General features: G+C 35.3%; 1 protein-coding gene across 11 annotated transcripts in view; it reads right to left on the bottom strand.

Annotated features, from left to right (window-relative positions):
- ZMYM4 (zinc finger MYM-type containing 4) overlaps nt 1-18,513 on the bottom strand; it is a 130,693-nt gene that overhangs the window by 42,597 nt on the left and 69,583 nt on the right. For all 11 annotated transcript variants that reach the window (XM_020983698.2, XM_020983704.2, XM_020983700.2 and 8 more), the window contains 6 exons: nt 11,749-11,833; nt 11,250-11,502; nt 4,178-4,352; nt 3,878-4,090; nt 836-986; nt 247-362 (listed from right to left, as the gene is read on the bottom strand). In XM_020983698.2, coding sequence (XP_020839357.1) covers nt 247-362; nt 836-986; nt 3,878-4,090; nt 4,178-4,352; nt 11,250-11,502; nt 11,749-11,833 — 993 coding nt within the window. The remainder of the gene's footprint in view (nt 1-246; nt 363-835; nt 987-3,877; nt 4,091-4,177; nt 4,353-11,249; nt 11,503-11,748; nt 11,834-18,513) is intronic.

The following is an 18,513-nucleotide window of genomic DNA, read 5'->3' as shown; positions in this document are numbered from 1 at the left end:
ACAGAAAAGATTTGTGACTCTAAAATGATATATATGTATAAATTATTGTAAGCCAGCTTATTAGAAGACTTCAAACGGCATATATAAAGACAGAGAAAAAATTTTGAAAAATTAAAGATGAATGGAGCTGGGTCTAGAATTGTGGAGCTCTTACCACCCAGTCTTCACTCTGCTAAAAGGCATCTAATAAAATCACAGAGCTACAATAAATAATATGCAGGCAAGAGGCAAGTCCTTATACCATACCTGGAAAGCTACAACACAACTGTAGCTGCAGAAGTTGCGTATACTTCCATCAGACATAGCCAGGTGATACTGAGGGATGGCTGAGGTTTTACAACTGTTACACTGGACTTGTACTCCTTAGTAAGTTAGAATAAAACCAGTAAGTAATGGAGATACATGTACACAGGGAGTGAAATATAAAGTAAATAAACTATTGTCCATTAACATAAAATTTGCAGACTAAATTTACTTAACAGGATCTGAACAAAATCCATCAAGTCACATGTAAATGTAAATTAATGTTAAAAGGAACAACCTTTTAAAGCTTTCCTTCACCTCACTATCAAATACACAACTAAAACAATAATCCCAAGTTAAACTGGATATAAATAAATACTTTCATGTTCAAGAAGTGCCCTCAACTCAAATCCTTCAGGAAGTGGGTAGAGAATCCTTTAAAATATGCACCCAAACAAAACAGAATAGAAAAAACTTAAACTTTGATCACAAGAATAGCTACTTTTTGAACTGCATCCAAATTACAGAAATAAAGCAATACCACAACATTTGTTAAAACTACAAAGTAAATTTCCTAAAGCACCAACATTACCTGCAGAAGTAACCATTTTAACTCTGTAAGCAGATAAGCAGTTAACAGAGCAGAAAAGCTCCGTTTTCCCCAAGTTATTGGTGTTTTCAATCATTTCAGCTGAGGACCTCAATGATTTGCAAAGAGCACAGAGAGTGATTTTTGCCGATTTCTATTAAGACAACAAAATCATATTCATCAACTTCAAATTTCCATTACATGTATGCATGACATACCAAAAAAAAAAACCAAACCCAATTATCAAATGCCTTCAAAGTATTTTAACTAACCTAACCAGAATAAAAACCCAGCTTGTTTCTGCTTTTCTGGCAGATGCCACATGGTATTAACAAATGTCAGTAAACACACAAACTCAAGGAAATAAATTCATATTAAAAGTACATTTTCAAAGAAATTAGCAATAATGAAGTAAGTTATAAAAAATATACGGTAGGTTAGAATAAATTTTCTTCAATCTAGACAACCAACTAAGCCAAGAGGAAACTGATCAGAATATATGGCTCTCTTCTCATTGCTACTATAGCTTGGTAGAAATTAACAGCTGAGTGCTATTAACACATCTTATAGTCTCCTTAGTTGGTGGAATTTTACTTTTTTCTTTTTTAAAGTGCTTTTAATTCACACAATAACCCTGTGGGAACCTTCTATTCTTCAAGGTTGGTTTCACAACAAGAAGTATGTTTGATGGTAAGCATAAGCCTGTTTGAAGAAGCATTTTTAGAAATGTCATTGGTACAGAAGACACAAATGCAGTGAAAATGAGAACTGTCATACTTTATCATATAAATGAGCCCACAAATATTTCTAAAATGAAATGGCACTCACTGATCTAATACAGACTAGTTAATCTATCCAACATCTAAGAGAACATTTAGAATAGATCTGTTTTCTGAGGAACCGAAAACACCTTTATGTAAACTGCATTCCTCCCAAAGGCAAGAGCAGGGAATTGCCAAAGGAAGAAATTAACTGTAAAGGGATACATTTTACTAACAAAGCTGTACTACTAATTGCTCAAAAGCAAATCTAACTGAACCTAATGGGTTTTTTAATTTAATATTTTAGAATGACAACTGAAAAAAGCATGACAGTCAAAAAATTTCATGCAAATTTAAATTGCATTTATATAAGCATAGTGCCTAGAAGAAGGGAGGTGGATGTCTGTTCAGCTTTGGGAGCTGTAATTTAAGAGGGACAACAATAAGCTAGAGCACATTCAGAAGATATCAGGATGGTAAAGGGACTTAAAAAATTGTCATATGAAGAAAAAGTGAAGAAACTTGGCATGTTTAGGCTGGAAGACTTAAAAGGAAAGGAGATAATCTGTTTTGATATATTCAAAGGGTTGTCATAGAAGACAATAGCCTCAAGAGATATCTAAGAGCCCATATAGGAGCTCTGAGAATCCTTATCCCAATTACCAATCTCACTGATGAATCTCAGTTCTGTTGTTAAGGGAAATGCTATAGTTAGAGTATACCTCAATTGCTAGAAGAATCTAGGAAAAGTTTCTCATGTTATTCTTGCAGAAAAGATAGGGAAATGTGGGACTACATTATAATAGGTAATTTGGAACTGGTTGAATAGACAGACCTGAAAAGTATTCACTAATGACTGCGTATCACTTTGGAAGGTTTCCAGTAGATTCTTCTTAGGCATTAGTGCTTGGCCCTGTCCTGCTCAATATTTTTCTTAATAACTTGAATAAAGTCTTAAACAGCATGCTTATCCAATTTACAATGACACAAATCAGCAGGAATGGCTAATATATTAGACGACCAGATCAAGATCCAAAAAGTACACAAGGATGAATTTAATAGGGATAAAAGTAACGCTTTACACTTGGGTTCATAAAACCAATTTCACAACATCTAGATAAAAGGAAGGATTCCTTGGATAATAGTTTATCTAAAAAAGATTAATGGGTTTTAGTGGACTATAAGATCAATGAGTTAATAATACTATATAGAAATCAAAAAAAGGCAAAGTGATTACACAGTGCCTAGATCAGGTTACACATGGAAAATTATGTTCAGTTTGGAGAAATCAAATTTTAAGAAGCATATTAAGCTACAGAACATCCAGGAAAAGGTATTTAGCTTGGAAAAGAGTCTTAAGGTTTAGGACATGATCAGTTGAAAAAATAGTTAGGTTTTGTCTGAAGATGAGAATAATTGGCAGCGGTAGGGAGAACAACAGATGGGGTATACAAGATTTCTGTCTTTTAAGTATCTGAGAGGCAGTCCTGTGGGCAAGTGATCAGACTTATTCTTCTTGGTCACAAAGTGCAGAATGAGAAGGATGAGTACAAGTTGCTAAGAGGCAAAACCAGGTTTGATGTAGGGAAAATTTCCTAATTGGCTATTTCACAAGGCTGTTAAGTTCTCCCTCTTTATATTTATTAGTTATTATTAACTGTCATCAATATAAGTTTTGTTCCATAATTTAACCCCATACCTCTTCAAAATGTGAAATAATATTTGCCAATAAATTCTCAGGCAGGGAAGGGACCTTCAGAACTTATTTAACTTAATCGTATCACCTTAACAACCATTTCCTATAAGTTCCTAAAGTCTTATTTTATGAAGGCCTATTTTCTGGAAGACTTTTCTTTCATGAGAAAGCAAAAGAAGTTTCCTTTGTGTATTTCAACCATAAGCATGAAATTTCAAAGGTTTATACAAAGCTTTGTTTCACTTTGTGCAACAGGATCTGAAAAAAAATTTATGCTAATCATATTTTGGTAAACTGAAAGGTATTTCAAGATGACCAGGAGCCTTACTACTTATAAAAACCTTAAGATGAATACTTTTGTAAAGCAAATAATCACTTTCTAATTTCTTTTTTGTAAATCTAAATTTTTTAAAGATGATATAGCTATATTAAAAAACCTACCATCCTAAACATTTTATAGTTTTCCTTAAATACTATTTAAAGTCTCCCCTGAAACGAACAAAAAATTCTTTTATTCTTATGCTAGCACGTCTTATTTTAATAAGTCACTTCGGGTCCCTAGATTAAAGATTAAACATGGTCACACACCTGCTTGTAGGCAGTGACACATGTTGAGCTGCAGAATTTCTTGGACTGGCCCTCGATCTGGAGTAGGTGGCACTGGCCTGAGCCGCTGTAACAGTAACCCCCACAGTTCTCACAGCAGTTCATCGTGAGGTTGTTTGCAGAGCGGAACTTGGAGAAGCAAGCATCGCTACAAAGTTTATGGACTACATTTTGGTAATTAACTTCATGCCGAATCTAGAAATGAAAAACCACAGTAAGTAGTGTCACTTAGAAGTCTAACCACTTTAAACAGAATTTCAGCAAGTTCTAAATATAACTTACAACTGCATTCTTCTGGCACATGCTGCACTTGGTTGAAATGCTATTAGTATGTATGGTAACAATAGGTTTTCTTTTTAATTCATACGTAGATAGACATGATTGGCTGCAAAAATCTTTGCTAGAGCTTGTATTGTCAAACTGGGCAGTGATCACATCCTTTGGATTTAAAATATCTCTAAAAAATAATGAGAAAAAATATGAATTGCTGTTTTATCACAATTGTTATTTCTATCTGTGTATTGAAACGACAACTTAATGAAATGCACTACTAGAATGAAAGTAGAATTACATTACTTTTAATGTAAAAGAAACACTGAAATACTTTACAAATGACAACCTCAAAATGTAATAAAATCTAGGCTTTCAGAACCCTCAAGGAATGAATAATTCTGGACAGTACTTCCCCCAGACACCTGAAACATTATTCCTTCCAGCATCAAAATTTTTTAAAAATAGCAACTATCAACAAACATTTATTGAGCACCTCCTATATGCGGGTACACATGGATGCTCTTCCTTCCTTCCTTCCTTCCTTCTTTTATTTATTTGTTGGCTAGGCAATGGAGTTAAGTGACTTGCCCGGGGTCACACAGCTAGTAAGTGTTCTTATGCATGTGAGGCCAAATTTGCACTCAGGTCCTCCTGAATCCAGGTTGGGTGCTCTATCCACTGCGCTACCTAGCTGCTCCTATTCCTTCTTTTTTTTAAAGGAAGCTGAAGGTAATTTAGCTTCTATGAGTCATGAGTCAGTGAACCTAGCATAAGAACCCTTATATTAACCTGACCCAGATATGTCATTTGAGAGCTCTTAAGTCTTTATAGTTTTTATGTCTCCTTTCTCTATATCCTAGGGCCTAAAACAATACCTGGCACACAGTAGGCACTTAATATATGCCTGCTGAGTAACTGTCAGACATTTCTATGCCTATAACTCCACTCTACTTGGCAGTGAGATAGGAAATATTAAAAACTTTATAAGAATCATCTATTGCAAGGGTATCAAGCTCTGAATTAGGACCTCAGAAACTCTTTTATGAAGAAAATACACGAACATTTAGAATATGTCCTTCAGCCTTTGAAGAATGTCTGGGGGCAAATTTCCTAGTTTTTGTGTGGTTCCAACATAAAAACAGTAACAAAAAGTTTAATTCAAAATGAGTGAGATGGTAACTGCTCAGCCTATACCAAGATTCAGAGATGAAACTTCTTTTGATACCTAATTCTCAAAAGCAACCCATTATAAAAAGACTTAAAAGCTTATCTTTAAAATTCTCATGTAAAAAACTTAGAATGTTATATGTCATAACAAGGCTACAATTTCATACAATTTAATATATTTTTAAAAAAGACTATCTGATGAATGCTGCAGATTGGAAGACCTCAAATATCAATAAAGATAAATAAAGAAGAGCAGAAAAATCTTGAGGTCCAAGTAAAAAAAACACAGCTGTTACTCTGACAAACTAATAACTTCTTCCAACACTAACAATAATGCTGTCTTTCCAATGGCCCATAAAAATAACTCATTTAGAGGGCAAAGAAGATTTGAAGATTGCCTCTAATGAGGCAAAGGAATTTCTTTTCTCACTCCTATTCATAACTCACAAATTGAAGTTTTTGTAGATTTGAGAAGGATTTATAGACTAATTCCATCCTACAGTCTGAGATAAATAGAACAGAATATTAGTGTGCAAGCCCTGCAACTGCACTAGTCACATGACCTTGAACAAACCCAATAACTTTACCAGGCCCGTTTCCTCAACTATAAAATAAGGAAATTGTACTAGTAGATAGACTAAAGTCTATTCCAACTCACATGTTCTAAAGTTGGATGCTCAGGTATCTCACCTGCACTAATGGTTTCAGCCACCCTAGAAGCCAGTAGAGAGAAAAGACTAGGAGAAATGGTGGTGAAATACTGAATTGGGATTAAATAAGAACAAAAGAAGTCAAGCAGAACAAAAGAGTATAAGCAGTATAAGAAAGAAGGAGCCAAAAGAGGATGTACAACCAAAACAAGATGGCAATGAACATGGTGAGGGAGCTGAGAAGAAGGGTGAGAAGAAATAAGGGCAGAAAGAGAAAAGGATCATGAAACAATTAGGTTAGAAGAAAAGGACCTGGAACAGTAGATAGAGCACCAGCCCAGGAGTCAGGAGGACCTGAGTTCAAATCTGGCCTCAGACACATAATACTTCCTAGCTGTGTGACTCTGGGCAAGTCACTTAACCTCAACTGCCTCACTTAAAAAAAAATGACTAAAAAAGAAGAAGAAGAAAGGGATCTAAGAATATAAATGTTAGGCTAATAATATGGTTGGTAATTAAGACAAAAGGCAATGGGAGAGAGGCATTCATGGCAGGTATGCACAGAGAATGGACGGGGAAGCATATGGTAAATCTGGAAGGAGAGGAGACAACAGAGGACAGAGAATAAGAAAGTAAAGCTTCAGAGAGAAAAGAACTACACCAAGTCACGAGGGAGATAAGATGCTATATTGTCTATGAAAGTTTGAAAAAAAAAAAGACCAACCAAGCTAGTTGTAAGCAGAGACGATGAGCACATGGGATATGTGGACAAAATATGGGAAAGGAAGACTAGATGAGCAAAAGAAACACCAAGCAAGAGGTGGACAAAAATTTAAAACAAAACATTCTGTGTATCTCTATAAAAGTCAAAGCTATAATTTCCCTCCCAAAGACCATATATCATAAAGTAAATTTAGCACTAAAACTTGTCTTCAGTGGATGAATACTTAAGAAAATGGATGAATACTTAAGAAAATATTAACTAAAGCCATAAGATCTCAGAACTGGAAAGGATTTCTGAGACCCCCTAGTTTGGTGTTTTACCTGAAGCAGGAACCCTCTTCAGGACATCCCTCACAAGTGTTAGTATTACTACTAGTCTTAAGTAGTCACCAGGCCTTTGCCTGAACAATTTCTGCAATGGGACCTTCACAATCTATGCTATTCCATTTTCAGACAACTTGAATTGTTAACTGTCCTTCCTTAGTTTCCATCTATGAATAGACAGTATAGTTCTATCCTCTGACACTAAGCAGAATGAATTGTAATTCCTCTTACATGTGACAAACTTTTATGTACTATAGATAGAAATCAAGTCTTTTTTCTAGAATAAACATTCTCAGTTCCTTTTACATACTGTGTTCTCAGTCTTTTCATCAGACTCTTCCTTAGAATCCACAATACCTGGTAAATATATTTCCTAAAATGTGATCTATATGCTTATCTGTATGTAATAGTCCAGAGATTTAACTGGACAAAACTATGCTAGGCCACAAAAATCTTTGCTAGAATTTGTACTGTCAAACTGGGCAGCAAACAAATCGTTTTGTATGTCTGAAATACAATAAATGGCAAAAGGTAACATGAACTGCACTTTTATATCAACTGTTACTAACAAAGAAAAAGAAGACTACCATTTCCTTTGTTCTAAGACCATACCTTTTTTTTTTTTAATAATCCAAAGATTGATTAGGTAAACAAAACCAATAAAACATATAGTATTCTACGGTCAGGAAATTATCTTGGCTCCAACAAACTCATTAGGCAAATAATACAAATAATATTTTCATTTTAAAGATTAGAAAACTGAGTCTCAGTAGTTACTTGCCAAAGGCTATAAAACTAAATTGCAGAGATAAGAATCAAACCATGAGTCTAATACTATTTCTAGCAACCAATTTTTATACACTGTGTTGCTTTTCAAAAGAAGGATAAAGTATAAAAAACATAAATGTAAAGAAAAACCAATGGGATTTAGTGACAAATTATGAAAGGAAAAAATCTGAGAGTAAATTTCTTGTAATAAAAAACTAGGCAAGTGGATGTGTACACACAACCCAAAGTCGATTTTGAAAACAATCTTCATTATTATTTGATAAACTAAATCTGGAGATCAGAAATCAAGATACTCCTATTTCTTCCCAATCAGCCACTGTCTGACTATATATGACCTTGAGCAAGTCATTTTTATTTCCTTGGATCTCAATCAGTTTCTGTACTTATAAGGAGGTGAAGCAGATTATTTCTAAGTTCTGTTCCAATTCTGAAATTCTGTTCTATGAGTAAGTAAAAAACAAGTTAATACAGGAGTCACACAACAATACAAGAGAAAAGCACATGCTCCTCCTCTACCTTTTGGTCCTGATGATTCAGTTTTGGTACCTTTTCATTTGCACATTAAGTCAGAGGCAGTTAGCCGCTGACGAGAACCAACTATGAGATATAGTCCTAGTCACAGATGCACACATGCTGCAGGGTAAACTGCTTCAGAACCAGACATGGCTAAGCAAGTTATTACTGTTATTATTAAATTAGTATTATTTTATTATAATATATAATATAAATATAATAATTATAATTATTATTAAATAATTCCTCACTCTAAAATGTATTCATAGAATGCCTCTACAAAAGACATTTAACTATCCTGAGCCTCAGTTTTTCCATCTGTATAAAGAGTATGTCAGACTAGATGACCCATTACATCCCTTCCAACACTATATCCTACAAATCTATGTATTTTTTTTTTGTGTTGTATGACCATGAAGCAACAAAACTGGTATTTCAAACAAACATACAAGACTATACTCCTTCTATGGCCATTGTCCTTAAAATTATTCACCCTAGGAGGGCCCACAACAAGTGGAACAATGCTACCATTATGCAAAAGATTTTGCAACTTATTTCAGGCCCAATTTTTAAACCATTACAGGGAACTCAATCCCGTTTTTCCCATCACATCAAATTTTGGACCAAAAGTGGGTATTGCTAAGCTTACAGGTCAACTTATTTTATTCATAAGAACTGGCTCCAAATTATTTCTGACTTTTAAAAATCTCTACCCCTAAAGGAAAAAAAATTGCTACCACCACAACCATCCAAAGCAACACAATACATGCTCTAAACAGCAGTTCCTTGTTTAGCGCAATGGTAATGTTACTGAAGTAAATGTATAGCCAATTTACATTTTTTTTGAAAAGGTATGTGAGACAAGTGAAAGTTTCTCATGTGAAATGTGAGCTATGCTCCAAAATGTAGTGAGGCTTCAGCATTTTTGAGCTGGGCCTAAGTTTCACTTTCGTTTTTGGGGAATGGGGGCTATGCACCCGCTGCCCGCCCCCTCCCTTGTTTTGTAACCACCCCCTCTTTTGTTCCGTATCTTAACTTTACCAAATAAGGCAATCTTCTAGCTCCCAAGTGTGTTTTGAGTAAAATGTATTTCTTGGGTTCTAAATACAGACTGCGAGGTCTCTTGCCTCAGCCAATGAAGATAAAGAGACTGAGACAAACAAGTGGGATGGGGGGCTTTTTGGAGTGGTTTGTCTAAGAGTATATAACTGCTTGCTGCTGTTTGTGCTGGGCCTCACTACTCCAGTCCGCCCTGGGTAGGTGATGCCCAACTCTCGAGCAAGACTTGTTAGAATAAAACTTCTGTTTTCTACCTGGAGAAACCTCTGAGTTTTTATTTGAGTAAGAGGTCTAAATCCCACTCAAAATGAAACAGCCATTTCTAATACACATTTAAAAAAATTTCATGCATCAAACCAATGGAAGGCTCCCTAAAAGATTAACCCAAAATCTTCCTTTTTGGTTTAGTTCCATGGAAATGATACAAAAAGAAATGTTTTTATAAGTACACTGTTTCCCAAGTTTGAAAAAACAAAACCATGTAAGAATATCTATCAAAGACAGGAAAAATTCAACTTTCTTATATAGACGAGCTTTTTCCAAAACGCACCAACAGAGGGAGACCTCCCTCTCCTTACCAATGACTGAAGACAGTAGCATCCATTTTAGGTACAGATGCCCCTATCAATCTTAAGAAAATACGACTGATTTTAAATGTCTTAACAAATCAGCACAGGCAGAAGTATTTGTGTATTATCTTTTTCTAAAATACTTCTCCTCTGGCCTTTAGTTTAAGAAATTCTCTACTAGTTTAGGAAACTGCCATATCACATTGTAGTCCTAAATTAATATACAATTTTTATTAGCCTCAATATTCCAAATCTCATTTTGTGGTATAGAAGTGAAATCATCTTAAGTTTTATCTTTATTCATTGAGTGATTGACAAATAACTTCTCTCTACACGTAAGTTTCTTGACTTATGCAAGAAAGGTCCAAGAGGATCGCAGATTTAGAGGTAGATCAGTCCTTTTACCAACTAATCCAGTCTCCCTCATTTTGGAGATGAGGAAACTGAAGTTGAGAAAAGTGAAACTTGTCCAAGGTCATAAAGATATAAAGTAGCAGAACTAGGTTTTAAGATTTGGCCCTGAATGCAAATCCAGTACTCCTTCTACTATATCACATTTCCTACCCAGCTGAATTCAGTTATAAACCTTTTTTTTTTTAAGGCAATTGGGGTTAAGTGACTTGCCCAGGATCACACAGCTAGTAAGTGTGTCAAGTGTTTGGTCTGAGGCCGGATTTGAACTCAGGTACTCCTGACTTCAGGGCCGGTGCTCTATCCACTGCGCCACCTAGCTGCCCCTTGAATTCAGTTATATAAGAATGTTGTAAAGATAAACAAATAAATTTACGACCACAATGGGTTCTGCAGAAGGCATTAATACACCTTCAATTACCATCACAGGTTTTCTATTATTTTGTTACCTGCCAATACTTGGTCTATCATTATTAGAATAAATTTAATATTAGGAATTGTTACCTAGTTTTTAAGTTAAAATATTACAATTCCCTAATTAGAGGATGTTTCCTTAGAGTAAATTAAAAGGATACAAGTGGTTTCAGCTATTGTAAAGTCAGACTATCTACAGTGGAGGGACAACTAAGTTCCTCAGAATTTGAAAGAAAAACAAAAAACCTGCAGAATTCTTAATTAGCAAAGAAGCTATTTATGATTAAGTAATAAATGTGTTAGGGAAAGTGAAAGGCATGGCCATCATGCTCATACTGGACTGACAGAATATTTAGTCCCAAAGATGGAAAGTTGGAAAATTGAACCCTAAGATGCTGAGAAGAACTCTGTATGAAAGAGAAAATGAATAAACAAGAAACAGAATTGAGATCTCGGCTGTACTTTGAGCAGCTTGAACAGGTTTTCTTGGTAGGGGCTGGTGGGCGGGCAGATGGAACGGTGTATCCAGTGAGGCACAGTGTGGAACAGAAGAGCTGAGTAGACCCTTTTCTCTGATAGGCCGTTTGCCCTTTCTGCAGGATTTTTTTACAACCAGAACAGGAAACCCGAACAGCTGTGGATGGAACTGAGGGAAGCATTTTGTTCATGCCAGAGGATGCCAGAGAAGGCTGAAAGCCTGTTGTCAATTGTGGAGCTATAAAAAACAAAACAGGAAGGGGGAAAAAGGTTTTGGTATTTACCATGAATATTAAGTACATATATTCTATTTTTCTTTCAGCTCCAATCTCCTCCATCTTGAAATCTAACATAAATTATGTAGTCTGTAATTAATGGTGCTAAAGATTAGACATTACTGTCTACATCACTAATACAAGAAGATATGTGTCCTGATACACATAGGAATAGGTAAGTGGATAACTTACAAATTTGTGCTTCTTACCAAGGGGACTGCCACTGACTGAAAAAACAGCACTAATTTTCAGTTCTCCTTCTGGAGTTTTTCCCTGTTGGCCATGACCATATTCCTGAAAGAAAAGGAGGGAAAAAATGGATAAAATGTCCTCAAGAAAATCAGACATTCAAGCAAGAAAGAAAAACTACCTTTAGCACACACACAAAAAAACCCCTAACATTCCTTCAAAACACCTCAGAGTCAAAAAATTTTAAAACCTTACAGTGGTTACTAGCAATACTTAAGAAAGAAGATTTGTTAGTCCTATGAGATCTCTTATGGCTGCTAAAGACGACCTCCCATTTCACTGGGGTCAAAGAAAGAGGCTAAATGGATGAATGGCAAACATGACTAAATCCAAAAAACCAGTACAAAAGCATACTGACAGGTGACTTATACCCTAATTTAAGCTGTATTTTAAAAGGGTCACAGGATTTAATCTTCACTGAAATCTCTGATTTGAATTAAACATTTTTGGTTGACTCGGTTTGTGGACAGTTGCTGCCCAAAGGGACTTGTAGGTTTATGGGCCATCCCAGCCAAACCGTGCAGTTCTCATTACAAAAAAAATTTTTAAGGTAAAATAATCATGCTCTAAATTACAACTTATCCTTAATGGGATGCTTAAATACACTCTTTCAGAACAGTATCAAACTGAAATAAACAGAATAATTTTAAAATAAAAAGTTCAATTACAGGTTAATACACTTTAATTTTAAACTATATAGTTTATATTATGAAACATACTTATTTGACTCATTCTATATTCAAATCAAGACATGTTTATCTTATTTGTTCAAACTTCAGGAAGGATGTTAAAAAACTGCTTAAGGACTCTTATTTATAGTTCTTACTTTGGTAGGGAAAACTAATGGGGTTGTTTTCAAGATGGAACACTGCCCTGAATCCTTAGTTTAACTAAGTAATCTCAAAATTAATAGACCATAAAAGGGAAAATTTTAACCCCAGAGAACCTGTAATTTTTTAAAAGTATGATTTTGCAATACAATAAAAGTTCACAACTTCAGATTAAATGAGAGGCATGAAAATTCTAAACTTCAGAAGAACATTAAAGAAAGTCTGTTTCAGAAGGTCTTCAATAATTCAAAAATGCATAAAAATTTCTTCCTGACAAAGAAGGGGACCTAATTAAAGGAATTAAAACTGATTTGTAATTAGCTTACCAATGGTTTACATTAAAATGGGTATTACATGCATGGAATACTATCTATACTATCACACTAGACTGATGTGTTGTTTTTAATTTTTTCTCCTCTACTTTTATTCTTTGTAATCAGAGATGACTCACTGAGTAGGGGGGATTGGAAAAAGATTTATTTGGGAAATACAGAGATATAAAAGCAAAAAAAAAATTATATATATATGTATAGGTGCTTCTCAAGTACTTGAAAAGTTTGATTTTGTTTATTTTTAAAATCCAATTTTGTGATTTTTTCAGCCACATCAGATAAACTATTAATTTGAACTAGGAAAAACACTTGGGTTTGTCAGAAATTCTGAACCAACAATCCACCAGGTTTTACTGTATTTTTGATTGACATGTTCTCACTTAAAACACGGTTTTTTACTAAAATTTTAAGTATATTTTCAAAGGTTAACTGTTAAAGTCTCTACACTCAAAACTACTGTCTCTGCAGCAAAATGAGAATAGGTATAATAGAACTTAGATCTTCCTAACCTACAATGAAAAAAACCCCCTATATGTTTGGCTTTTTTTCATTTATTACAACGGCATGATGAAATTGACACATATTCTGTTTTCCAAATGGAGAAACCAATTCAAGCCACATTCTTCAAAAAAGTATCCCTCTACATTCCAAAATATTCAATTCACTAACAGTAAAATCTATGCATTCTATCGCCTAAGAAAGACTACCACCTTCAAGATCATTATTATGGACAAAAAATATTTTCAGAACCATACTGCTCAAGTAATATTAGCAAATCCCCAGTAAACATGTGTTACAGAAGGAATAAAAGAGATTTTTAAAATTACACTTCTGCCCTCCAAAGGAGTGATTAGATGCTATAGGCACTGGTGATTTTCATTAATATTAATATAGCTAGGTGGCACAATGGATAAAGCCCAGAACTTGGAGTCAGAAAGACTTGAGTTTGAATCCTGCCTCAGACATATTAGTTGTGTGACCCTGGTGAGGCCACTTTAACCTCCCTGTGCCTCAGTTTCCTCATAAGTAAAAAATGAGGGTAATAACAGTACCTACCCTACGGGGTGCTGTGAAGATCAAATGAGTTACACACGTAAAGTGATTTTCAAACTTTAAAGTGTACATAAAGCCAGCTGTAATAAAAATATCAATGAATACTATAAGTTATTATTCTAAGAAGACTAGCTATTATTATTAGAACACTACTAAATTAGGAAGAAGTCTTAAGTTTCCATGCCATTTTGCCCCTTAACAGCAGGTGTGACCTTGGTGAAGTCACCTAAGCTCCGTCTCACTTGTAAAATAGGGAGCTAAATGTGAGCTGCCACTGTTGCAGAAATCAAATAATATATGTGAACATGACGTAAACTAGAGAGATGTACGAATGTTAAATATTTTTACCATTTGATTTTTCAGTTTCAAATATTTATGATAGCAATTGGTTACTATGCTCCTGCAACATTCATAATCAACATAACTTATCAATGACAAGCTAGTTTTGTAGGACTGTGTTGTAATTCAGCAAAAAAAAAAAAAAAAAAGGAGTTGTTCCAGTGACCTTTCCTTCAGCCTGCTTAAAACTGAATTTCTGAGTCTTATATACCTCTCCCTTTTGGTTCTCACCCATCCATCCGACTACTCCTCAATCTCCTTTGCTTAATCAACATCCCCTCTATGTAAGTATACCTTAGGCCTGTGTCTTGGGCCCTTTTTCCTCTAAATTATACTACCTTTTGATGATCTCATCAGTTTCTATGAGTTCAACTATCTCTACATATGTGACTCCAATATCTACATTATTAGCCACCATGTCTCACCTGAGCTCTAGGCTCACATCACCAACTGTTTGCATGGGAACTTCACTTCAACGTCCCATTCTGAAACATGGCCAAACAGTGCCCTTCTTTCTAAATTGCCTATTTCTGACAAGCACACCACCATTTCCAACTAAGGTTCACAACCTCAGAGTCATCCTCAGCTCTGCAACTCTCCTTCACTCCCCAAACTCAAACTATTGATTCTACCTGCACACTTGTCTTCATTCACCTGCCTTCTCAACATTCCAATGGCTACCACCCTAGTCTAGGCCTTCATCATCACCTACGCAGACTCCCTGCTTCATTCCTCTATCCAAACTACAAATGGTTGCTAATGTACTACTGCTAATGCACAGGCCTGACTATGTAACTCCCCAATTCAACATGCTTCAGTGGTTCCTTACTGCTTAGGATAAAATACACACACACCTATTCATCATTTATATCCCTTAATAATCTGACTCAAACTTATCTTTCTAGACTTATTTTAAATTTCCTTTCTTCTTTACCCACTCTCTTGCAATTACATCATTCCATACATGACATTCCATCTCCTTCTCTTGTGTCTTTTGCACAGATAAGAATTTGGGTAATGCAGTGAAATGAAATACAGGTAGGGTTTTGTTGCTTGTCTTATCAGAGGAGGGTGTCAGCATCTCCCTGCTCTACTCACCTGGGGGTGATTTGTCATATCACAGATTTAAAACCAGTTGAAATATACCCTATGGTGCTTGTGTGTGTCTTTTCTCCTTCTCTTCACCCTCAGTGAACTGTAATTTATATTGCACTTCCTAGTCCAAGGAAATACCCCAGCTAAGAAAGAAACAGTAGTCAAAAATGATTCCTAGTTTCTAACTCTCTGATAGCTCCAGCTGTTCAATCTGCCCCCTAGAGATCACAGAACCCCCAAACTCCCCTTTCCATTTAGGCCAGCTAAAATAATGACATTATCAATAATAATCACATCCACATAATGCATCAAGGTGTATACTTTTTTTTTAATATGTCCCTGTGATTATTATATGCCCATTTTACAGAGGAGGAAGCAAATTTAACTGACTTGCCCATGGTTATATAGCTAGTTTCTTTGTGTGTATGTGCTACAGAATTATACGCTTAAAATTTTTTAAAATAATCTTTTGGTTTCACATTACTTCATTCCCCAACATATCCCCCTACTACTGCCTACCCATCTTTTATAACAGGAAACTTTTTTAAAGTTTAGAAAAAAAGCAATTTAGCAAAACCAACCAACCACACCAATCAAGTCCAACAGCTATATACTGTTTCAATCCAGAGACCACCATGCCTAAAAAGAACGGATGGAGGTGCATTCTCTTCTTTCTTCTTGAGGGCAAAGTCTTGTGATTATAATTTCACATTTAGTTTTGACTTTTTTGTTGTCTTTATTATTTCCATTTAATATTCTTAAAATACGTTTCTGTTGATGTTTGCTTTTTTTATATCACCAGACTTTCTCTCAGTATCCTATCCCCTCTCCGCTCCGACAGCCAATCCACATAACAAATATTTTTAAAGAGAAAAAGATGACGAAAAAGAAAAACCAGCCGAATGATTCATCAAATCAAAAAAGTCTGAAAATAGATGTAATATTCCATGCCCGCATACCTCCCACCTCTGCAAGAGTAGAATGGGTGTTATCTTCTCATATCTTTCTCCGGGGCCATGACCGTTCTTTTTAATTTTACAACATTCACTTTTAATTGATGTCATTGTGTATACTGTGTTTCTTGGGTCTGCTTATGTCACTTGGCATCAAATTGTTTAAAATTTTCCATTTGTTGCTGTTCAGTTGTTTCAGTCATGTCTGATTCTTCATGACTCCACTGAGGGTTTTCTTGGCAAAGACACTAGAGTGGTTCACCATTTCCTTCTCCAAATTTTTTTCCATACTCCTTTTTATTCATCATATTTATTATTTCATTATGTTCATGTACTGTACCACAGTTCATTTAGTCATTCCCCAATCAATGGGCATCTACTTCACTTCCAATTTTTCTGTCTCTACAAAAAGTGCTGTTAACAAATATTTTGCGGTATATATGGAGACTTTCTTCCTATCAATGACTTCCTTGGAGTAGAAGCCGAGTAGTATAATCTCTGGATACAGATATTTTAGTATTTTGTTTGCATAATTCCAAATTGCTTTTCAAAACAGCTGAACCAATTCATGACTCCACAGAAACTGCACTGCTGTGTCCTTCTTCCCATAACTCCTACAACACTGACTTTTCCCAGCTTTTATCATCTTTGCCAATTTGCTTAACATGAGGTGAAAGCTCAGGGTTGTTTAGATTTGTATTTCTCTTATTAGTGATTTATTAATTTAGGAGAATTCATTCCTAAGGTTAAAAGTTGTGATTTTTTTTTGAGGGGGGAAGAAAAATTTGTTCATCTCTTTTGATCAATTATCTACTGTATAATGGCTTTCTTATCTATGTCATTGTTATGGCCACCATGCATACTTGTTCACTAGTGCTGTTTATTTCACTTAGTATCAGTTCATATTAGTATTCCTATGCCTCCTCCTATTCTTCATATCCTGCATTTCTTATGGTATGGTAATATTCCACTACAATCACATGCCACAATTCATTTAACCATTTCCCAATCAGTTGCCATCTACTTTGTTTCCACTTCTTTGCTACTATTACAAGTGCCACTAAAATTACCACGGTATACTGGGGCCTCTTTTAATTTCTTGGGTTATGCCTAGTAGTGGTTTCTTTAGATCAAAAGATATGTTTCAGTCACTTTATTAGTATATTCCTAATCCAAGATGGACTAATTCACAACTCCACAAATATATTAGTGCCTGCTTTTCCACAATTCCTCCAATACTGATTATTTCCATTTTTTGTCATCTTCACCAAATTACCAGACGGGAAATGAAACTTCAGTTGTCCTGACTTGCATTTCTCTGATTGTGAGTGATTTGAAGCATTCTGTCACAGGGTGGGCTAACAGTTTGCAACTACTCTGAGAAATGTCTGCTCCTATCCTACTCTAGGAAATGGTCCTTGGATATTCTAGATACCAAACACTTATTAGAGATACTTGATATAAAGTTTTCTCCCCCAAAACAACAGGTTCCCCTCTTTATCTTAGCTGATTTTATAAGTGCAAAAGCTTTTCAATTTCTAACAACTAAACTTAGTGATCCTTCTATCTCACTTGGTTAAGAATTACTGAGGTGAAAACAAAAGAAATTACAAACAAGTTTACAGAGTTGGGCAAAGATCTTATCATAATGTCCCCCAGGCCAGTTTGACTGGCCCAGCTTTAAGGCCTGTTTCAGTTCAGTCCTCAGATTTTTTTGCCTTCCAGTTGCTGTAGCCTGGGTTCAGAAGCAGGGACTGTCACACCAAGAATAGTATGTTACAGTCCTATGAGACCCTTCTGCTTTTGCAGTGATGATGGCAGAGTGGAATGGCATTAAGAATCACACCATTAGGCCGAGCTAATATAATAAAAATGATAATTCAACCTCAGCTAATTTACTTATTTGTTCAGTGTAATAACAATCAAACTACCAAAAATTATTTTATAGAGCTACAAAAAAATAATACGGTTCATTTGGAAGAACAAAAGGTTTAGAATATCAAGGGAACTGATGAAAAGAAATGCTAGGGAAGGTGGCCTAGCCATTCCAGATCTTGAACTGTATTATAAAGCAGCGATCATCAAAACTACTTGGTACTGGCTAAGAAACAGAGTGGTGGATC

This window comes from Phascolarctos cinereus, unplaced genomic scaffold (assembly GCF_003287225.1).
Source record: "Phascolarctos cinereus isolate Bilbo 61053 unplaced genomic scaffold, phaCin_HiC Scaffold_726;HRSCAF=1367, whole genome shotgun sequence".
Lineage (NCBI taxonomy): Eukaryota > Metazoa > Chordata > Mammalia > Diprotodontia > Phascolarctidae > Phascolarctos > Phascolarctos cinereus.
The sequence above is the reverse complement of the archived record's forward strand: the minus strand, read 5'-3'. Positions and strand labels throughout refer to the sequence as shown.